This window comes from Dendropsophus ebraccatus, chromosome 8 (assembly GCF_027789765.1).
Source record: "Dendropsophus ebraccatus isolate aDenEbr1 chromosome 8, aDenEbr1.pat, whole genome shotgun sequence".
In the NCBI taxonomy this organism is placed as follows: Eukaryota; Metazoa; Chordata; class Amphibia; order Anura; family Hylidae; genus Dendropsophus; species Dendropsophus ebraccatus.
The window spans coordinates 18,204,525-18,228,785 of NC_091461.1; the positions used below are offsets into that span (position 1 = coordinate 18,204,525).

The following is a 24,261-nucleotide window of genomic DNA, read 5'->3' on the forward strand; positions in this document are numbered from 1 at the left end:
CACAGGCTTACTGCACATACAGCAGCTAAGCGGACAGAAATACACGTGATAGGCTAAGATGCTCAGTATTATATATGACATACATAAAGGCTAAGGACAACATTACATTGATTTTTTTTTATTGATTTATTGTTCATTTGTTTCCTGAATATAAATGTCTAAATGGTCTGCAGTAAAAATGTGTGTTTTTAAAGGGGTATTCCACTCAAACATAACTTTTTATAAGTTGCTGCCCATTGTGACACTATCAATTCCTTCCATACTTCTTATTATCCATTCATTCTCCTTTCCCCAGTTCTGAGCTGCTGCTTTTTCCTGAAGACACAAAAATCTGTGTGTGAGCTTTTCTCTCTGTCTCCCCCTCCCTTCCGAGACAGTTGATGTAAACAAGTCCCTATCTGCCACTTGTAGCTTTTTTATAATGCTGGGAGGTTTAGCCTGTAGTCAAAGTTGCTGATGAACTCACTGTGATTAATCCTCCCAGCATAGGGACTCAGAAGGGGGGGGGGGGGGGGGAGACAGAGTGAACAGCTCACACACAGATTTTTGTGTCTTCAGCAGAAAGCAGCAACTCGGAACTGGTGGGAAGGAGACTGAATAGATAATAACAACTATGGAAGGAATTGTCGGTCTCACCATGGGCAGCAAAATATTAAAAGTTATGTTTGAGCGGAATACCCCTTTAACATGTTTTGATTGGAGAACTAATGCAGATTCACCAATCAAAAACATATTTCAAATCCATTCTAAGAGATGGCAGAAGGGAAGGAATGAAGGATGTACACAGCAACTGAGTGTAGATAGGGTGGAAAGCAAGTCCAAGGCAGTGTGCAGGGAAGAGTTACATGTGTACAAGTGCAGAGAGAAAGCAGAGCGCCCACAGCAAACTGTAGACCCCCGAACACACAGACCTGACAGGTTTTGATACCGCATGATAGGCTTAGATACAGAGGTTCAGGATTTATGATTGCACAGTTTAGGTTTAGATTTGTCAGCTTGGTACCACAGACATGATAGGCTTAGATACAGAGGTTCAGAATTTATCACACAGGTGAGGGTTAGATACACCAGATTGGTGGAATACAGTTGCTGGAGATTATAGATGGTCATACATTGCACCCATTATATACTCACATTTTTAAAGCCTCTGTACAGAACCTGAAGTTCCTTTTTGGTAAATTTGGTTTGTTCTTGTAGTTGTTCCAGTCCCTCGGGGCGATGGCAAACGGTGGACAACTCAAACTCATCCTCTACACTGTCTGCAAGACCAGAGAGAAGAAAGGGCCCATTAGAGGACAATGCGGGTGATGGCGTCTACATTATTTACAGAACAATCCTCATAAGCTTCCAATAACATGGAATAGCAGATATACCCAGATACAGCAAACACTCCCATTGCTTCACATGTCAGCAGCATGGAGCATAGGGAGTCTGTCAGAGAGCATAGGGAGTCAGTCATAGAGCATAGAGAGTCAGACAGAGAGCATAGGGAGTCCGTCAGAGAGCATAGGGAGTCCGTCAGAGAGCATAGGGAGTCAGTCAGAGAGCATAGGGAGTCCGTCAGAGAGCATAGGGAGTCAGTCATAGAGCATAGGGAGTCAGACAGAGAGCATAGGGAGTCAGACAGAGAGCATAGGGAGTCCGTCAGAGAGCATAGGGAGTCAGTCAGAGAGCATAGGGAGTCAGTCAGAGAGCATAGGGAGTCAGTCAGAGAGCATAGGGAGTCAGTCAGAGAGCATATGGAGTCTGTCAGAGAGCATATGGAGTCTGTCAGAGAGCATATGGAGTCAGTCAGAGAGCATAGGGAGTCAGTCAGAGAGCATAGGGAGTAAGTCATAGAGGATAGGGAGTCTGTCAGAGAGCATAGGGAGTCAGTCAGAGAGCATATGGAGTCTGTCAGAGAGCATATGGAGTCAGTCAGAGAGCATATGGAGTCTGTCAGAGAGCATAGGGAGTCCGTCAGACAGCATAGGGAGTCAGTCAGAGAGCATAGGGAGTCAGTCAGAGAGCATAGGGAGTCCGTCAGAGAGCATAGGGAGTATGTCAGAGAGCATAGGGAGTCAGACAGAAAGCATAGAGAGTCAGACAGAGAGCATAGGGAGTCCGTCAGAGAGCATAGGGAGTCAGTCAGAGAGCATAGGGAGTCAGTCAGAGAACATAGGGAGTCAGTCAGAGAGCATAGGGAGTCCGTCAGACAGCATAGGGAGTCAGTCAGAGAGCATAGGGAGTCCGTCAGAGAGCATAGGGAGTCAGTCAGAGAGCATAGGGAGTCAGTCATAGATAGAGCATAGGGAGTCAGTCAGAGAGCATACAGAGTCAGACAGAGAGCATAGGGAGTCAGTCATAGATAGAGCATAGGGAGTCAGTCAGAGAGCATAGGGAGTCATAGAGCATAGGGAGTCAGTCAGAGAGCATAGGGAGTCAGTCAGAGAGCATAGGGAGTCAGTCAGAGAGCATAGGGAGTCAGTCAGAGAGCATAGGGAGTCAGTCAGAGAGCATAGGGAGTCAGACAGAGAGCATAGGGAGTCAGTCAGAGAGCATAGGGAGTAAGTCAGAGAGCATAGGGAGTCTGTCATAGAGCATAGGGAGTCAGTCAGAGAGCATAGGGCGTCAGTCAGAGAGCACAGGGAGTCAGTCATAGAGGATAGGGAGTCTGTCAGAGAGCATAGGGAGTCAGTCAGAGAGCATAGGGAGTCAGTCAGAGAGCATAGGGAGTCAGACAGAGAGCATAGGGAGTCCGTCAGAGACCATAGGGAGTCAGTCAGAGAGCATAGGGAGTCAGTCATAGATAGAGCATAGGGAGTCAGTCAGAGAGCATAGGGAGTCAGAGAGCATAGGGAGTCAGTCAGAGAGCATAGGCAGTCTGTCAGAGAGCATAGGGAGTCAGTCAGAGAGCATATGGAGTCAGTCAGAGACCATAGGGAGTCAGTCAGAGAGCATAGGGAGTCAGTCATAGATAGAGCATATGGAGTCTGTCAGAGAGCATAGGGAGTCTGTCAGAGAGAGAGCATAGGGAGTCAGTCATAGAGCATAGCGAGTCCATCAGAGAGCATAGGGAGTCTGTCAGAGAGCATAGGGAGTCCGTCAGAGAGCATAGGGAGTCTGTCAGAGAGCATAGGGAGTCAGTCAGAGAGCATAGGGAGTAAGTCAGAGAGCATAGGGAGTCTGTCATAGAGCATAGGAGGTCAGTCATAGAGGATAGGGAGTCAGTCAGAGAGCATAGGGCGTTAGTCAGAGAGCACAGGGAGTCAGTCATAGAGGATAGGGAGTCAGTCAGAGAGCATAGGGAGTCAGTCATACAGCATAGGGAGTCAGTCAGAGAGCACAGGGAGTCAGTCATACAGCATAGGAAGTCAGTCATAGAGCATAGGGAGTCAGTCAGAGAGCATAGGGAGTCAGACGGAGAGGATAGGGAGTCAGTCAGAGAGCATAGGGAGTCAGTCAGAGAGCATAGGGAGTAAGTCAGAGAGCATAGGGAGTCTGTCATAGAGCATAGGGAGTCAGTCAGAGAGCATAGGGCGTCAGTCAGAGAGCATAGGGAGTCCGTCAGAGAGCATAGGGAGTCTGTCAGAGAGCATAGGGAGTCAGTCAGAGAGCATAGGGAGTAAGTCAGAGAGCATAGGGAGTCAGACGGAGAGGATAGGGAGTCAGTCATAGAGGATAGGGAGTCTGTCATAAAGCATAGGGAGTCAGTCATAGAGCATAGGAGGTCTGTCATAGAGCATAGGGAGTCTGTCAGAGAGCATAGGGAGTCAGTCATAGAGCATGGGGAGTCAGTCATAGAGCATAGGGAATCAGTCAGAGAGCATAGGGAGTCAGTCATAGAGCATAGGGAGTCAGTCATAGAGCATAGAGTCAGACAGAGAGCATAGGGAGTCAGTCAGAGGGCATAGGGAGTCAGTCATAGAGCATAGGGAGTCAGTCATAGAGCATAGAGAGTCAGACAGAGAGCATAGGGAGTCAGTCACAGAGCATAGAGAGTCAGTCAGAGAGCACAGGGAGTCAGTCATACAGCATAGGGAGTCAGTCACAGAGCATAAGGAGTCTGTCATAGAGCATAAGGAGTCTGTCATAGAGCATAGGAAGTCAGTCAGAGAGCATAGTAAGTCTGTCATAGAGCATAGGGAGTCAGTCAGAGAGCACAGGGAGTCAGTCATAAAGCACAGGGAGTCAGTCGGAGAGCAGGAGGAGCTGAGCACACTGATATATAGTTTTTCAATTTAATTGTAAGTTGCTTATTGTAGGTTTTGGAGTCAAGTGGGTGGTCTTATTCACTAAATGTCAACTCTCCCTGTATAAACGTGCATAGAGCAGTAGCTTTCACTAATAAGGACCGCCCACTGGACTCCTTAGCCCAAAATAGGCAAATATTTCAACCATAAGTTATACTGAATCTTTTCCCACAAAGGTGTACACTACCGTTCAAAAGTTTGGGGTCACATTGAAATGTCCTTATTTTTTAAGGAAAAGCACTGTACTTTTCAATGAAGATAACTTTAAACTAGTCCTAACTTTAAGCAAATCCACTCTATACATTGCTAATGTGGTAAATGACTATTCTAGCTGCAAATGTCTGGTTTTTGGTGTAATATCTACATAGGTGTATAGAGGCCCATTTCCAGCAACTATCACTCCAGTGTTCTAATGGTACAATGTGTTTGCTCATTGGCTCAGAAGGCTAATTGATGATTAGAAAACCCTTGTGCAATCATGTTCACACATCTGAAAACAGTCTAGCTCGTTACAGAAGCTACAAAACTGACCTTCCTATGAGCAGATTGAGTTTCTGGAGCATCACATTTGTGGGGTCAATTAAACGCTCAAAATGGCCAGAAAAAGAGAACTTTCATCTGAAACTCGACCGTCTATTCTTGTTCTTAGAAATGAAGGCTATTCCATGCGAGACATTGCTAAGAAATTGAAGATTTCCTACAACGGTGTGTACTACTCCCTTCAGAGGACAGCACAAACAGGCTCTAACTAGAGTAGAAAAAGAAGTGGGAGGCCGCGTTGCACAACTAAGCAAGAAGATAAGCACATTAGAGTCTCGAGTTTGAGAAACAGATGCCTCACAGGTCCCCAACTGGCATCTTCATTAAATAGTCCCCGCAAAACACCAGTGTCAACATCTACAGTGAAGAGGCGGCTGCGGGATTTTGGGCTTCAGGACAGAGTAGCAAAGAAAAAGCCATATCTGAGACTGGCCAATAAAAGAAAAAGATTAAGATGGGCAAAAGAACACAGACATTGAACAGAGGAAGACTGGAAAAAAGTGTTGTGGACGGATGAATCCAAGTTTGAGGTGTTTGGATCACAAAGAAGAACGTTTGTGAGAAGCAGAACAAATGAAAAGATGCTGGAAGAATGCCTGACGCCATCTGTTAAGCATGGTGGAGGTAATGTGATGGTCTGGGGTTGCTTTGGTGCTGGTAAGGTGGGAGATTTGTACAGGGTAAAAGGGATTCTGAATAAGGAAGTCTATCACTCTGCACCGCCATGCCATACCCAGTGGACAGCGCTTGATTGGAGCCAATTTCATCCTACAACAGGACAATGACCCTAAACACACCTCCAAATTGTGCAAGAACTATTTCCAGCAGAAGCAGCAGCTGGTATTCTATCATAGGTAATGGAGTGGCCAGCGCAGTCACCAGATCACCACCCCATTGAGCTGTTGTGGGAGCAGCTGGACCGTATGGTACGCCAGAAGTGCCCATCCAACCAATCCAACTTGTGGGAGCTGCTTCTAGAAGCGTGGGGGGCAATTTCTCCAGCTTACCCCAACAGATTAATAGCTAGAATGCCAAAGCTGTGCAATGCTGGAATTGCTGCAAAAAGAGGATTCTGGGACGGAAGCAAAGTGTGATGTAAGAACAATGTTATTTCACATACAAATCATTATTTCTAACCTTGTCAATGTCTTGTCTCTATTTTCTATTTATTTCACAACGTATGGTGGTGAATAAGTGTGACTTTTCATGGAAAACACAAAATTGTGTGGGTGACCCCAAACTTTTGAACAGTAGTGTATATCAATCTGGTTCCTCCTGGTCTATACCAATGTTTTGTTCAGTGTGACAGGTTCCCAAAACTCCAAAAAAATGTCACATAAAAGCCCATCAGAAACACATGATCCAGGCTTGGTTTATGGGACACTGTAACATAACCTGGGAGCCGGACCGGCAGCCATATTTGATGTCCCTGTCCCATCTGGATCAGTATTGCATAGTGTTACATAGTTACATAGTGTTTTTATTGCTATTATACTTATTTCTGATTTCTGGTGCAGAGGTAAGGACCAGGTTCTGCCAGCAGGAAACCCAACCCCAGACTGAAGTGTGTGCCAGCGAGTGTGATATGAACAAGGTACATGGTAACAGGAGCGGCATGACCCAGAATACTACACCTCTCCTGCCCGGCGCCAGGGGATTAATCTCTCATTAAATGGGATTAAAGCCGCTCTCATTCCTGTCAGGTAATTTGTAGTGTAACCAATCAGCTCACAGACAAATCCATATTAATAAAGGGAGAACATGAAGATTTTATGAATGAACAACTGCAGAGGTATACCATGTCCTTCCTATCCATCTATTATCTCTATCTATCTATCTATCTATCTATCTATCTATCTATCTCCTATCTATCTATCTATCTATCTATCTATCTATCTATCTATCTATCTCCTATCTATCTATCTATCTATCTATCTATCTATCTCCTATCTATCTATCTATCTATCTATCTATCTATCTATCTATCTATCTATCTCCTTACAATCAGATACTGAAAATAATTCTTTTACTAATCTGTTTATATATTAATATATATATATATATATATATATATATATATATATATTTAATTTTTTTTATTTATTTCAAACTCTGTACATCATCATGATGGCAACCATATTGTCCGAGCTTCTGCTATGCTCTGTTAACAGAATTTAGAGCTCAGCTTTATGGTAGGTACATGGACATATGAAACAATAGACTAAACGGGACTGTCTTATCATGAGATTTCTCTGCAGAGGCCATTGTGTAGGAAGGAGGAGAGAGGGAGCCCTTGTTGTCAATGACTGTCGTCAGTGATGTCATGGATGATGTCTTCGACTATTATTGATGATATCATCATTGATGTTGTTGATGTCATCAATGATGTTGACAGTTATGACATTAGAGATGTCATTGATGATGTCATCAGTGATGTAATTGAAGATGTCGTTGATTATGTCATCACTACTCGATGATATCATTGATGATGTAGTTAATGATGTCATCAGTGATGTAAACGATGATCTTGTCAATAAAGTTATCATTGTTATCAATGATTGTCATCGGTGAAGTCATTGATGATGTCGTTGATGACGTGATTGATAATGTCATTGATGATGTTATCACTACTTGATGTCATCATCCATGATGTAATCAATGATGTCATCGATGATGTCAACGATGATGTTGTCGATAAAGTTATCATTGTTGTCAATGATTGTCATGGGTGATGTCATTGATGTCAATGATGATGTAATCGATGAGGTCATCAGGGATGTCATCACCACTAGATGATGTCATCGTTGAAGTAATCAATGATGTCAACAATGATGTTGTTGATAAAGTTATCATTGTTGTCAATGATTGTCATTGGTGATGTCATCGATGATGTCACCGTTGATGTTATCGACTATGTCATCAGTGATGTCATCACTACGCGTTGATGTCTTTGATGATGAAATCAATGATGTCATCAGTGATGTCAACGACGATGTTGATAAAGTTATCATTGTTGTCAATGATTGTAATCGTTGATGTCATTGATAATGTAATTGATGATGTCATTGATGATGTCAGTGTCAGTCATTGTAAATGGTCTGCACCACCTGCACCATCCTATACACACAAAACTATACTGTACAGGCAGCACAACTGCTCTTTATTTATGATGTGTAACTTTATATAATAGAAATTAATTCAATAAACTTTAACTATAATTTGTCATTTCAAACTGTGAGGTCCAATGATGAGGTCCCTCTCATGGGGACTGTACATATATGATACATTCCCTCTATTTCTCCAGCCGGGGGTGCACACAGACCAGTGGTTGCATCAAGCTGAGCCCCCCTTTATATATCAAAAATGTGCTCCGAACAGCTGTCACTTTATTTCCCTGTCTTCTCATAGTTTCCAGCAGGTGGCAGCAGAGAGTAACAAACTCCTATTCTATATACAATGTGAAGCTTTTGCTCTCAGCAAAGGTTATTTGGTAAAATGCAAATGACAAAAAGAACGCCTCCTAGTGACATAAATGTGCAGGTGCAAAACTGATGCAATAACTGTGCGAGAGCAACACAAGTGTGAAGCCGCAGCAGCATCTTGCTGATATATTATGTATAACACATACATATATTGGTATACAAATGCATTACTGCTATATTTACCCATAGATTCAATTTTTCTTTACCTTTACCAAAAAAGGACACAGAGGACAAAAATAGTTACCAACTTTTCAACAACAGGTACCTATCAGCAGGTTTGTATGAACAAACCTGCTGACAGTTTCTTTTAAAGTGTCACTGTTGTTTAATTTTTTTTTTTTTGCAGAAATCAATAGTACAGGCGATTCTAAGAAACTTTGTAATTGGGTTTATTAGCTGAAAAATGCATTTGTATCATGAAAAAGCAGTTTGAAGCTCTCCCCCCTGTGTTTATGGTTCTCTATGGAGAGGGGAGGGGTGGAGGGAGATGAGGCACCAAAACAGGACAACAAAGAGTTAATATACTGCTACATCACCGGGCTATCTCCTCTGAAGTCAGCACTGACCTCTCTGACCTCTGAATACCGGCTTTCACACAGCTCCCACTGTGTAATCCTTTGTTCTCTGCTCTCCGCTGGCGACTAATCTCCCCCCTCCCCTCTCCATAGATTACACAGGGCTCGACTGATGTAAAAGAGTCGAGATTTCCTGATAATGAGCAGTGAATGAGAGAGGGAGGGGGGGGGGGGACCTGGGGAAAGTCTTTTTGAATGTAGATAATGGCATATTTGCCTAATAAACCCAATTACAAAGTTTCTTAAAATCGCCTGGACTATTGATTTCTGCAAAAAAAATAAATAACAGTGACACTTTAAATTCCGTTAAGTCACCCGTCACAATATAGACCCTCAGTCGGAAGAGGAGACCTACCTCTCACCCCGTACAATAGACAGAAACCAGTGTTATACTATACTTGGTAAAAACAACCTCAGAATAGGGGGAGAAGAGCACAACCAAGATGGATTATACCTGTATTACACCTGAAGAAGGCGCCTGTCTGGATGCAAAACACGTTGTAACTGGTGCAATACATTATTATTCTCCCAAGAACTACAATACAGTGTACATTCATGGCTCCTGGAGTCTCCCCAAAAGGTCCGAACTGTACACGGGATGAATTTCTAATAAAGTTCCTTTGATTACAACGAAGATGGAGACAGTAAAAAAGTTTTTAAAAAATCTCCAGTCTTCCAGTATTTATCAGCGGCTGTATGTCCTGCAGGAAGTGGTGTATTCTTTCCAGTCTAACACAGTGTTCTCTGCTGCCACCTCTGTCCATGTCAGGAACTGTCCAGAGCAGCAGCAAATCCCTACAGAAAACCTCCCCTGCTCTGGACAGTTCCTGACATGGACAGAGGTGGCAGCAGAGAGCACTGTGTCAGAGTGGAAAGACACCACTTCCTGCAGGACAAACAGCAGCTGATAAGTATTGGAAGACTTAAGATTTTAAAAGTAAATTACAGTTATCTGGCACTTTCTGGCACCAGTTAATGTAAAAAAAATTTTTTTTGGGGGGGGGGGTGAACAACCCTTTTAAGAACGCTTAGAGTGCATCTTTGTGTTTGTTTTTGTTGTTTGAAACATATTTGACCTCACCGTATTAACAGTCAGTGGAACTGCCCTTTAAGACTCGCACAACTACGGCATATAACACAAGTATGACGCACAGACATACAAAATAATAGAGAGAAAGTTGTCACTTGCTTTCACTGACTGAGGGGGTGCTGTCAGAGCCGCAGCAGGGTAACAGCTTGAGGATTCGCTGCTTAAAAGCTTTTTTATTTTGACTGGGAACATTCCCTGAAAATCACCAGAACAAAGCAAAGTATTACATGATAAATTAACATGACAGAGAAATGCGAAAAGCAGACGCGGCATTGCTGGGAATAGACACACAGCGCATGGATCCTACAGGATTATCTAATAAGATGTCAGAAAGGCGTCTTTTTTCTACGTCTTCCTGCAACTTTGACGTAATATGTTAAAGGGGAAGTTCACAATTTTTTTCTGTAGTTTTCTTCTATTAAAAAAAATTGTAATTTACGTCTAATAAAAAAAAATAATATTTTCTTCCAGTACTTATCAGCTGCTGTGTGTCCTGCAGCAGGTGGTGTATTCTTTCCAATCTGACACAGTGCTCTCTGTTTCCACCACTGTCCAGAGTAGGAGAGGTTTTCTATGGGGATTTGCTACTGCTCTGGACAGTTCCTGACATGGACAGAGGTGGCAACAGAGAGCACTGTGTCAGACTGGAAAGAATACATCACTTCCTGCAGGACATACAGCAGCTGATGGGTACTGGAAGACTGAAGATTTTTTAATACAAGAGATTACAAATCCCTGGCACTTGCTAGGACCAGTTGCTTTGAAAGAAAAATTTTTGGGTGAACAACCCCTTTAAAACTTGCAGATAATGTGATTATTCTGAATGTTCTGAGCTCTGGGATTGTTTTTATAGATGATTTCTTATTAGATAATCCATATGATAGAAGATTCCAGGCAAAGCTCAAGCTGTTTCTGTATAGTCCAGAATGTCAGTATTTTATAGCGAATCTATCCATCTGATTAATATTTAAGTGGCCATGTTGCCCCTAGTATCCGCTCATAGCTCAGCGTACACTAAGAGATCAGCTGCTATGTGTCTCTATAGGAACAATCAGCATTATTTGGAAACTCTTAAAGGGGTTGTCCAGCGGAAAAAAAAATAAAAATCTTTCAAATCAACTGGTGTCAAAAAGTTATATAGATTTGTAATTTATTTCTATTAAAAAATCTCAAGTCTTCCCATACTTATTAGCTGCTGTATGTCCTACAGGAAATGTTTTATTTTCTCTCTGCTGACATCTCTGGCCGAGACAGGAACTGTCCAGAGCAGGAGAGGTTTTCTATGGGGATTCATATAAAACCGAGACAGAGTTCCTGTCTCGGCCAGAGGTGTCAGCAGAGAGCACTGTGTCAGACTGAAAATAAAACAACATTTCCTGCAAGACATACAGCAGCTAATAAGTATGGGAAGACTTGAGATTTTTTAATAGAAGTAAATTACAAATCTATATAACTTTCTGACACCAGTTAATCTGAAAGAAAAAGATTTTCACTGGACAACCCCTTTAACAAGCTGCTGTTGACGGATCTTTGATAGCCTCTTCCACCTTTGTTCTTACATAATGATGCATTGCTGAGAATGGTCGGCTGCTGATTGGCTGGAGGTATATGGGACTCTGATACTGGTGTCTTTTGACTAAAAAAGGGGCGACAAGCGACATTTCACAGCTCCCTACACTTGTGGCTGCCGCTATGAACAGAGAGACTCTCCGCTGATCCGACAGCGAGACGCCATGACAGGTACACTTTAAGGCCATGTTCACACATTGTATGTTTAGCATAAATCACGGCTGTAATCCCGGCTGAAGCTTATACACATTGGGGGAGATTTATTAAACATGGTGTATAGAGAAACTGGCTCATTGCCCCTAGCAACCAATCAGATTCCACCTTTCATTCCTCACAGACTCTTTGGAAAATGAAAGGTGGAATCTGATTGGTTGCTATGGGCAACTGAGCCAGTTTCACTTTACACCATGTTTGATAAATTTCCCCCATTGTATACGCTCTGGCCGGGATTCCATCTGGCCGCACGAAAAACTGTCATTGAATATCGGCCGCACAGAACATGTCAGTTCACACAATGGAGCGTGCATGCTCCATTGTGTGCAGTGGTTAATTGGGATGCGGGCGCACCTGAATTCACAAGAAATTAAGATTATCCAGCCCGTACTGCAGTACTGGCCGGGATAATCTTCAGTAGCACCGGCCGTTCTGTGACCCGGGCCGGATCACAGAACGGCCGGTGTTATATGCAGTGGCCTAAAGGGGTAGTCCGCCAAGATTTATTTATTTCAAATCAACTGGTTTCAGAAAGTTATATCAATTTGTAATTTATTTCAATTTCAAAATCTCCAGTCTTCCAATACTTACCAGCTGCTGTATGTCCTGCAGGAAGTGGTGTATTCTTTCCAGTGGTGTATTCTGTCCATGTCAGGAACTGTCCAGAGCAGGAGCAAATTCCCATTTGACATGTTCTTGACAGCAGAGAGCACTGGGTCAGACTAGAAAGAATACACCACTTTCTGCAGGACATACAGCAGCTGATAAGTACCGGAAGACTGGAGATTTTAAAATAGAAATAATTTACAAATCTGTATAACTTTCTGAAACCCGTTGATTTGCCCACCTTACCCCTTTCTGTGACATTTTGGGAGGAGCCGTATTCTCAGCTGGTAATAACAGTGGAAATATCTATTAATATAACATCCGGCTTTAGCAGCTCGCCTACTTGCTGATGGTCTCCATGTGACTATTATTTTACCCTGCACAGACTACGAACCACTAATGCAAATAACCCTACACAGTAGTTCTGGTAATATAAGCTGTTATATTCATAACAATGGCTTGTCAGCCATGAAGATTCGCGCCATTACCTCAGATTATTTTTTCGAATGTTTTTAATTTTTTTCTTCTACACAGAAACAGCTTGTATGTCCTCACAGCCATGCGTCACGCTGCACTATGGCGCTATGTTCAAGCTTTAGCGCAGCATGCTATATACACATTCCCATACTGGCTACTGGAGACGGAACATAATAAAAAGCACAAAACAACTTGTCATGAGAGCAGGACCTAGAAAAAAACCATCAGTAACAATAATGGGGGATATGTGCCTATATGGTATATAAATGTCTGCATACCCCGTCATGGGCCACTAACCAGGAGCGTCTCTCTTATTAGTACACCTGATATTTCTCGGTTCCCTAATCATTTGAATGGCCACGGTGTAAGACTATGTTCACACTACGTAAGTTCAGCAGAAACCACAGCCGTTGTTACAACGGCCTTGATTTCAGCGGTACTTACGTAGTGCTGCAGGCACTGTGGGGCCGGAGGCGTACACCAGGTAAGAGGTGCAGATTCGCCTCTTCTCCCTGGCATATGCCTCCTGTACGCCCGGCTCTCCCGATGGGCGGGCTGGCAGAGCTTGAGGGGGGGTTATAAGGCGGGAAGGAGGCGTGGCCTCCTCGCGCGCCTCATTTATCTTGATTTACACCACAAATCATGAAGCAGGTGTAGATTTTGTACGCCAGCCGCAAATTCAGGCGCCTTGCCGGCCAGGCGGATCCGCTAAGAGGCGTACGCCTCTTAGCGAATCCTGCATGGAAAAAGGGGGCGGGGCTTAATATAAGACCGGCGTACTTGTACGCTGGTCTTTGTAAATCCCCGCCATATTGTACACTCTGGCCGGGATCCCTAGCGGCGCCGTAGGAAACGGACATGTCAGTTTTCTGCGGCCACTATTTGCACTGTGTATCTGTATTATGTAGTCACCAGATTTATCATAGGAAGGGGTTAAGGTGCCAGCATGTGATATTGGTCATCTCTTGTTTTCCTCAATGATATTAAACAATAATGCTGCGTTTACACGAAACAATAATTCGCCCGATCGTACGATTAACAATGTCGGAGTACCGATTTTTTTTCATAACGATCAGCGTTTAGACGGTACGATATATTGTACGGAAAATTTGTTTTGCGATCGTTTAAGCCTATCTCACACATTGGTTAAATCGGCGAACGACTGTTCACACGGAAGGATCTGCGAATTTTTGCGAACGATCAACGACGATTTGAGAACTTGTTCAAAGGTCAAAATGAACGATTTCTCGCTCGTCGTTTGATCGTTCGCTGTGTTTACACGTACAATTATCGTTCGAATTCGATCGTTATCGCGCAGATTCGCACGATAATTGTTACATGTAAACGCAGCATAAGGCTTCTATGTCTAAGCTTTCTGTGGGCGATATAAGTGGATTTCCTGATTCATACTTCAGGGAGTAATGCTGCGTTAACACGGAGCGATAATTCGCCCAATCGATCGTTTAACGATTTTGAAGCAACAATTTGGTTTTTATAACGATCAGCGTTTAGACAAATAAATTGTTAGAAAAATCGTTTGAAAATTAGTAAGAAAAATTGTCATTGCAATTGTTTTTAAAATCGCTTAAAGAGGACCTGTCACCCCCCGTGCCTGGGGGCCAGGCTCCCGACCCCCCGTTACAGCCCCCTATACTCACCTGATCCCGCCGGGTCCCGCTTTTGGATCCGGTCGGGTCACGGAGATATCAGCTTCCGAAGCCCGGTGTGCGCGCTGACAGGAGAGTCCGACGCTCATAGAGAATGAATGGGGAGTCCTGATGCTCCGTTATTCTCTATGGGCATCGGACTCTCCTGTCAGCACGTGCGCCGGGCTTCGGGAGCTGATATCTCCGTGACCCGACCGGATCCAAAAGCGGGACCCGGCGGGATCAGGTGAGTATAGGCAGGGGCGCCGCAATGATGAGGCGACCTGAATCGTCTGCCTCAGGCGGCGCCACCAGCTATCTTCATGGGGGCGGCATTCAGTGGCAGATTATAATATGAGCGGTTCGGGCGGCCGCCCACATTATAATCCGCCACTGACTGTACCCAGGGCCGCTTTAACCAGAGGGCACATGGTGCACGTGCACCGGGCCCACTGGTTAAAGGGGCCCCCCCCGAGCAGGCCGGCCGTTGCTATGTGCGACCAATGCGGTCGCACAGGGCTCCGGCCACCAGCCTGTCAGGGGGGAGCGCCATGGATGGGTAATCTACTTACCCCTCCATGGCGCCCCCTGCAGGGCCCCCCCGTCCGCCGCTGCCCCCGTCCGCTGCTGCTGCGGCGCTTCAGCGCTGCAGCAGCAGCGACACTGACAGAGAGAGAGCCATTGGCTCCCTCCCTGTCAGTCACTCTTGTGGCCGCACTTCCTGCGGTCACAAGAGGCCGCGCTCTCCCTCTAGCGCCCGACGTCACTGGAGCGTTGGCGCGAGGGTAAGGGGAGTGCAGCCTCTTGTGACCGCAGGAAGTGCGGCCACAGGAGGGAAGAGAAGAGGAACGCGTGGACTCAGGTGAGTAAGTGTTTGTTTTTTTCAATGTTATATAGCAGGGGGAGCTATATACTATGGGGGGGCACAGGGGGCTATATACTATGGGGGAGAACAGGGGGCTATATACTATGGGGGAGCACAGGGGGCTATATACTATGGGGGAGAACGGGGGCTATATACTATTGGGGAGCACAGGGGGGCTATATACTATGGGGGAGCACAGGGGAGCTATATACTATGGGGGAGCTATATACTATCAGGGAGCACAGGGGGGCTATATACTATGGGGGAGAACGGGGGCTATATACTATTGGGGAGCACAGGGGGCTATATACTATGGGGGAGAACGGGGGCTATATACTATTGGGGAGCACAGGGGGCTATATACTATGGGGGAGCACAGGGGAGCTATATACTATGGGGGAGCACAGGGGGCTATACACTATGGGGGAGCACAGGGGAGCTATATACTATGGGGGAGCACAGGGGGCTATACACTATGGGGGAGCACAGGGGAGCTATATACTATGGGGGAGCACAGGGGGCTATACACTATGGGGGAGCACAGGGGAGCTATATACTATTGGGGAGCACAGGGGAGCTATATACTATGGGGAAGCACAGGGGGCTATATACTATTGGGGAGCACAGGGGAGCTATATACTATGGGGGAGCACAGGGGAGCTATATACTTTGGGGGAGCACAGGGGGCTATATACTATGGGGGAGCACAGGGGGCTATATACTATGGGGGAGCACAGGGGGCTATATACTATGGGGGAGCACAGGGGAGCTATATACTATGGGGGAGCACAGGGGGCTATATACTATGGGGGAGCACAGGGGAGCTATATACTATGGGGGAGCACAGGGGGCTATACACTATGGGGGAGCACAGGGGAGCTATATACTATTGGGGAGCACAGGGGAGCTATATACTATTGGGAAGCACAGGGGGCTATATACTATTGGGGAGCACAGGGGAGCTATATACTATGGGGGAGCACAGGGGAGCTATATACTTTGGGGGAGCACAGGGGGCTATATACTATGGGGGAGCACAGGGGAGCTATATACTATGGGGGAGCACAGGGGAGCTATATACTATGGGGAGCACAGGGGGCTATATACTACTGGGGAGCACAGGGGGCTATATACTATGGGGGAGCACAGGGGGCTATATACTATGGGGGAGCACAGGGGGTTATATACTATTGGGAAGCACAGGTTAGCTATATACTATTGGGGAGCACAGGGGCTATATACTATTGGGGAGCACAGGGGAGCTATATACTATTGGGGAGCACAGGGGTCTATATACTATGGGGGAGAGCACAGGGGGCTATATATTATGGAGAGCACAGGGGGGCTATATACTATTGAGGGGGAGCACAGGGGGGCTATATACTATTGTGGGAGAGCACAGGGGGGCTATATACTATTGTGGGAGAGAACAGGGGGGCTATATACTATTGGGGGAGAGCACAGGGGGCTATATACTATTGTGGGAGAGCACAGGGGGGCTATATACTATTGTGGGAGAGCACAGGGGGGCTATATACTATTGTGGGAGAGCATAGGGGGGCTATATACTATTGGGGGAGAGCACAGGGGGGCTATATACTATTGTGGGTGAGCACAGGGGGCTATATACTACTGGGGAGAGTGCACAGGGGGGCTATATACTAATGGGGGAGCGCACAGGAGGGCTGTATATAACTGGAGGAGCACATGAGGGTCTATATACTACAGGGACACCTTAAAACTATGGAGGCACAGAGGGGTGTAACTATGTAGGAGTACAGAGGGGTGTAACTACTGTATAGGGGTACAAGGGACCTAACTACTGTATGTGTTGGAGCCTAAAATATTTGTCTGGCAGATTCTGGAGAGAAGATTCACAGCCAGGAGAAGACTTCAAGGTGGCCCAGGCTGGATGGAGAGAAAAAGAAAAGGTGACAGACTCTGATCGGAGAAGACGCCCCCGGTGAGTCACTGGATGTAACCTCACTCTGTTATAGGCTTGTACTGATAGGGGTCATGGTATGGCGGTATTATGTAATGGTATCAATGGTGATATCTTTCTGTTTTGTTTAGTGCAGTTTTTATGTAATATGTAATCACTGTATGGTGGAAATAGTGTTATAAGGTAACTACTGTATATATTGGGGCTCTTGATACAGTGTGGGGGCAAATTCAGTACATTATACAATGTGCAGAAAGGTAAGGGGGGGCCCACTCTTGAGGGCTGTGCACTGGGCCCACCAATGTATTAAAACGGCCCTGACTGTACCATGTACTGGAGCCCCCCTGGAGCTAGAGGATAACTGAGACCGTAACCCCTTGTGACCTTCAGAATGGAACACATACTGTTAAAGGGAATCTGCCAGATGCAATTCATGTTCCAAACTGCTAAATCTGATAGCTATTAGAACATGGAGACACCTGATCATTTTTATATATCTGTCTGCAGTTCCAGAATTTATATAGTAAGAAGAGTCAGAGAGGCATTCCCGAGCACCTGAAGTGTAACATCTCCTCACTCCCCCTCCCACCCCTGTCCAGGTGTCAATCAAGCAGGAAGGGGGGGGGGGAGAGACATTATAGCTGGCAGCTATTCAGGAGTTTGGAAAAGCCTCTTTGACTTTTTGTACCAGAGAATAATCTACATGTCTTACATTCTGGACGCATAAACAGATATATGTAAGGTACCAGGTGTCTCCTTGTCCTAGCAGCATCTAATGGTACTTTAACACGGAACGATTTATCGTTCGTTTTTGCACGATAACGATTGAATTAGAACGATAATCATACGTGTAAACGCAGCGAACGATCAAACAGCGAGCGAGAAATCATTCATTTTGATCTTTCAACATGTTCTCAAATTATCGTTGGTCGTTCGCAAAAAATTCGCAGATTGTTCCGTGTAAACAGTCTTTCAACGATTTCACCTCTGTGTGAGATAGGCTTAAGTGATCACAAAACGATCGCATAATGATTTTTCCGTACGATGTATCGTTCCGTCTAAACGCTGATCGTTATAAAAAAAACATTGTTCATTCAAAATCGTTAATTATGTGATCGGGCGAATTATCGCTCCGTGTAAAAGTACCATTACTGTGTCAGCAGTTTGGGATCTAAATTACAGCTGATGGATTCCCTTTAATTTGTTTATATTCCTACTAAAGAGGTATAAGGCCCTATTCTGGGAATCACCCAGCAGTCAACACCCACTATCCCACACTTATCCCCTATCTTCATACAAGGGGGACCCCTTTTATGACATTTCTGTGACCTAATATTGTATATGGAATGTGGTGGCCCACAAAAGACAACCTTAATTTTTTTCTATTGGACTTTTGGTGGAGGATGCGGGCAAGCCATATGTTGCCTGCCTACTACACTTTGTCTTAAAGGAGAAGTCTGGCGAAATTTTTATTAAAGTATTGTATTGCCCCCTAAAAATTACAGGAAAAGCTTATAAAGTGTTTTTTTCCCTGCACTTACTACTGCATCAAGGTTTCACTTCCTGGATAACATGGTGATGTCACTCCCTGGATAACATGGTGATGTCACTTCCTGGATAACATGGTGATGTCACTTCCTGGATAAAAATGGTAATGTCACTTCCTGGATAAAAATGGTAATGTCACTTCCTGGATAACATGGTGATGTCACTTCCTGGATAACATGGTGATGTCACTTCCTGGATAATATGGTGATGTCACGACCCGACTCCCAGAGCTTTGCAGGCTGTGGCTGCTGGAGAGGATGATGGCAGGGGGATGATCAGTGTCCCTCCAGTGCCCTGTGTCGCTCAGTGTCCCCCTGCCATCATCCTCTCCAGCAGCCACAGCCAGCACAGCTCTAGGAGTCGGGTCGTGACATCACCATGTTATCCAGGAAGTGAAGCCTTGATGCAGTAGTAAGTGCAGGGGAAAAAGCACTTTATAAGCATTTCCCATAATAAGTGTATATTGGGGATTTGTATAACTAATGGGGGGCAATACAATACTTTAATAAAAAATTTTGCCAGATGTCTCCTTGAATACTTTGCAACTTTTTTTCTGAAGTGTCCCTCTAAGTAAAGTAGGGAGAAAATTATTAAACTAAACAACTGATTTTTTTATTTACTTTTTTAATTTTTTTTTTTTATTAGAGTATGTTTACACTGAGCAAATGCGGCGGAAGTCCCCATTGTCAATTCTTTGAGCAGAGAGCGGAGGCACGTGAACCCCCTCATAGAGATGCCGTCTGACACTGAAGCAGGCGATATTCCGCCCCCTTTGCTCAGTGTGAACATACCCTAAGAAACTAACGCATTTCAGGGTCAATGCAAATCAACCCTATGTACATTTTGTATTGAGAAATACCATAAAAGCCTCTAAAAAGAAAATGTTTTTGGAGATCTGCTTCATAATAAGTTTCTACTTTGGAATTAGTCTTTCTATTCCACCTGTAACTACGTTTCTATGATCGATTTACTATCTATAAGCGTATCTAGAGAGAAACAAGCGTTTCCTGACAATTAGCAGCTATGTGCTGGGAAAGAATTTACGTTACGGACTTCTCACAGGGGACTTTTACTGTGTGAGCTTGTCGGCCACGAGGAAGAAAAGGATGATTTCCCTGTGGGACCTCAAAAATAAACTGTTGCTAAGGGAAGAACAGAATGAGACCAGATGGATATTCTGTATATGTCAAAAACTAATAAAGTCTTTGCGTCTTCTCTCCATAGACCTGGGTGAACCCAGCTCCCTGTATTTTTAAGCCTGTCTTGTTACATTCTAAATATTGAACAACCAACGACCTTTTACATTTACATTTCCAATTTAATCCATGTACGTGGCCCAGATATGTCTTGTATTACAGCGTTGGTGAGACATTGGGGATCTAATGAAGGATAGCAACAAGCCGGCGCTCATGACAAGTTGTGTTGTGCTCTTCTTCCACAGGCTCGACGACTATAAAATAATAAAAAGGGGGAAAAAGAGAAGGCAAACAAGCAAAGTGGTCAGCAAAGCCAATCAAGTCCAACATGCAATTTATTAACACAAGGACAGACCGAGACTTAGGAGGTGACGGAAGACGACAGAGGTGAAGAGCGAAGCAGCAATGGTGGAGGTGAAGCCATGGACTGGTAGGCAAGAAGAAGAGGCTGTTCTAAATCAGGTGGAACAGGCAAAGGGGTCTAAGTACAATAAGAACCTTAGAAGCTTTCCCAACCTTTTCAAAGGAGTCTCTGCTTCTCTCCCTGTCAGACTGAGAGTCTTCTAAAAATAAGATTTTGCAGGAACTCCATGAGACCATTGGCTATGTGCAGTCACTTCTTATGTAAACTTACTGCCGGGATATAGCTATACAGGTACATAGGCCTGGGTGCGGAAGCTTGGCTTAGACCCCCATCCATCTATTGTCCTTAAGATCTTTTCTTTCTATCTATCTATCTATCTATCTATCTATCTATCTATCTATCTCCTATCTATCTATCTATCTATCTATCTATCTATCTCCTATCTATCTATCTATCTATCTATCTATCTATCTCCTATCTATCTATCTATCTATCTATCTATCTATCTATCTATCTATCTCCTATCTATCTATCTATCTATCTATCTATCTATCTCCTATCTATCTATCTATCTATCTATCTATTTATTGATATCTAAATACATGCATCCTAAGTTATGGGCCCAGTTGCAGCTGTGACCCCTGTTACTAGACCATCATGCATTAGGACAGCTACATAAATATATATATATATGTATATGTGCAGTACGCTTTCCTTGGTGGTTGGTACAGGAAGCCACTAGAGAAGAGTGAATTTCCAGAAATTTCTTTCAGGTTCAATACATTACAAGTAGAGATGAGCGAACCGGGTTCGGGTTTGAGTCCATCCGAACCCGATCGTTCGGCATTTGATTAGCTGGGGCTGCTGAACTTGGATAAAGCTCTAAGGTTGTCTGGAAAACATGGATACAGCCAATGACTATATCCATGTTTTCCACATAGCCTTAGGGCTTTATCCAAGTTCAGCATCCTTCTGTACCCCTATAACTCTGCCTATACCCTTCTATACCCCTATAACTGTGCCCCTATCCTTTTGTACCCCTATAACTGTGCCCCTATCCTTCTGTACCCCTATAACTGTGCCCCTATCCTTCTGTACCCCTATCAATCTGCCCCTATCCTTCTGTACCCCAATAACTCTTTCCCTGTCCTTCTGTACCCCTATTACTCTGCCCCTATCCTTCTGTACCCCTATAACTCTGCCCCCATCCTTCTTTACCCCTATAACTCTGCCCCTATCCTTCTGTACCCCTATAACTGTGCCCCTATCCTTCTGTACCCCTATAACTGTGCCTCTATCCTTCTGTACCCCTATAACTCTGCCTCTATCCTTCTCTACCCCTATAACTCTGCCCCTATCCTTCTGTACCCCTATAACTCTGCCCCATCCTTCTGTACCCCTATAACTGTGCCCCTATCCTTCTGTACCCCTATAACTCTGCCCCATCCTTCTGTACCCCTATAACTATGCCTCTATCCTTTTGTACCCCTATAACTGTGCTTCTATCCTTCTGTACCCCTATAACTCTGCCTCTATCCTTCTCTACCCCTATAACTGTGCCCCTATCCTTCTGTACCCCTATAACTCTGCCCCATCCTTCTGTACCCCTATAACTCTACCCCATCCTTCTGTACCCCTATAACTATGCCTCTATCCTTTTTTACCCCTATAACTGTGCCTGTGACCTTCTGTACCCCTATAACTCTGCCCCCATCCTTCTGTACCCCTATAACTCTGCCCCATCCTTCTGTACCCCTATAACTCTGCCCCTATCCTTCTTTACCCCTATAAGTGTGCCCCTATCCTTCTGTACCCCTATAACTGTGCCCCTATCCTTCTGTACCCCTATTACTCTGCCCCTATCCTTCTGTACCCCTATAACTGTGCCCCTATCCTTCTGTACCCCTATAACTCTGCCCCTATCCTTCTGTACCCCTATAACTCTGCCTCTATCCTTTTGTACCCCTATAACTGTGCCCCTATCCTTCTGTACCCCTATAACTCTACCCCTATCCTTCTGTACCCCTATAACCATGCCCCTATCCTTCTTTACCCCTATAACTGTGCCCCTATCCTTCTGTACCCCTATAACTCTGCCCCTATCCTTCTGTACCCCTATAACTGTGCCTGTGACCTTCTGTACCCCTATAACTCTGCCTGTGACCTTCTGTACCCCTATAACTCTGCCTGTGACCTTCTGTACCCCTATAACTGTGCCCCTATCCTTCTGTACCCCTATAACTCTGCCTGTGACCTTCTGTACCCCTATAACTGTGCCCCTATCCTTCTGTACCCCTATAACTCTGCCTGTGACCTTCTGTACCCCTATAACTGTGCCCCTATCCTTCTGTACCCCTATAACTGTGCCCCTATTCTTCTCCACATCCCTGTCTTTCTCCTATGTATTATATCTCACATTATTACTTCTTTATCAGTTTCTCCCTGATGTTTGCTCAGCACTGGCGGCCTATATGTGCGGCCTATATGTGCGGCCTATATGTACGGCCTATATGTGCGGCCTATACGTGCGGCCTATACGTGCGGCCTATATGTGCGGCCTATATGTGCGGCCTATATGTCATCACAGCCTCCAGCAGTACAATCCCACTGTAGATCTATACAACCTACTAAATAAAGACACCTTTATTTATAGATGTTATTGTGAAAAATATTAACAAAAAACGCTGATCTCATCGGCAGGATAGTGGTGATAACTGTGATCAGATGTATTAATTCACAGCTTTTCATATTTGTTAAGTTCTGTGCAAGCATGAAAATAGGACACGAGCCGACATTTATATTGTCTCTGCTTCTACAGAACAACAGTAGGATTGTATCGCTGGAGGCAAGAAAGATATAGGCTGAGCTTACATATAGTCTGAGCTTACATATAGACTGAGCTTACATATAGGCTGAGCTTACATATAGACTGAGCTTACCTATAGGCTGAGCTTACATATAGACTGAGCTTACCTATAGGCTGAGCTTACCTATAGGCTGAGCTTACGTATAGACTGAGCTTACATATAGACTGAGCTTACATATAGGCTGAGCTTACATATAGACTGAGCTTACCTATAGGCTGAGCTTACCTATAGGCTGAGCTTACGTATAGACTGAGCTTACATATAGACTGAGCTTACATATAGGCTGAGCTTACATATAGACTGAGCTTACCTATAGGCTGAGCTTACCTATAGGCTGAGCTTACATATAGTCTGAGCTTACATATAGACTGAGCTTACATATAGGCTGAGCTTACATATAGACTGAGCTTACATATAGACTGAGCTTACATATAGACTGAGCTTACCTATAGGCTGAGCTTACCTATTTGCTGAGCTTACATATAGACTGAGCTTACATATAGACTGAGCTTACATATAGGCTGAGCTTACATACAGGCTGAGCTTACATACAGGCTGAGCTTACCTATAGTCTGAGCTTACATATAGGTTGCGCTTACATGTAGACTGAGCTTACATATAGACTGAGCTTACATATAGTCTGAGCTTACCTATAGACTAAACTTACATACAGGCTGAGCTTCCATACAGGCTGAGCTTACCTATAGACTGAGCTTCCATACAGGCTGAGCTTCCATACAGGCTGAGCTTACCTATAGACTGAGCTTACATATAGGCTGAGCTTACATAAAGGCTGAGCTTACCTATAGACTGAGCTTACATATAGGCTGAGCTTACATAAAGGCTGAGCTTACATACAGGCTGAACTTACACATAGTCTGCGCTTACATACAGGCTGAGCTTACATATATACTGAGCTTACCTATAGACTGAACTTACATATAGGTTGAGCTTACATTTATACTGAGCTTACACATAGACTAAGCTTACATATAGGCTGAGCTTACATGTAGGTTGAGCTTACATGCAGGATGAGCTTACCTATAGAC

The 24,261-nt window shown here is 44.4% G+C and overlaps 1 protein-coding gene across 2 annotated transcripts in view; it reads right to left on the reverse strand.

Annotated features, from left to right (window-relative positions):
- KCNIP2 (potassium voltage-gated channel interacting protein 2) overlaps positions 1–24,261 on the reverse strand; it is a 290,122-nt gene that overhangs the window by 11,706 nt on the left and 254,155 nt on the right. The window contains exons 2-3 of one of the 2 annotated variants that reach the window (XM_069978889.1): positions 10,019–10,114; positions 1,135–1,259 (exon numbers count right to left, since the gene is read on the reverse strand). In XM_069978889.1, coding sequence (XP_069834990.1) covers positions 1,135–1,259; positions 10,019–10,114 — 221 coding nt within the window. The remainder of the gene's footprint in view (positions 1–1,134; positions 1,260–10,018; positions 10,115–24,261) is intronic. The other variant, XM_069978890.1, reaches the window with a different exon arrangement.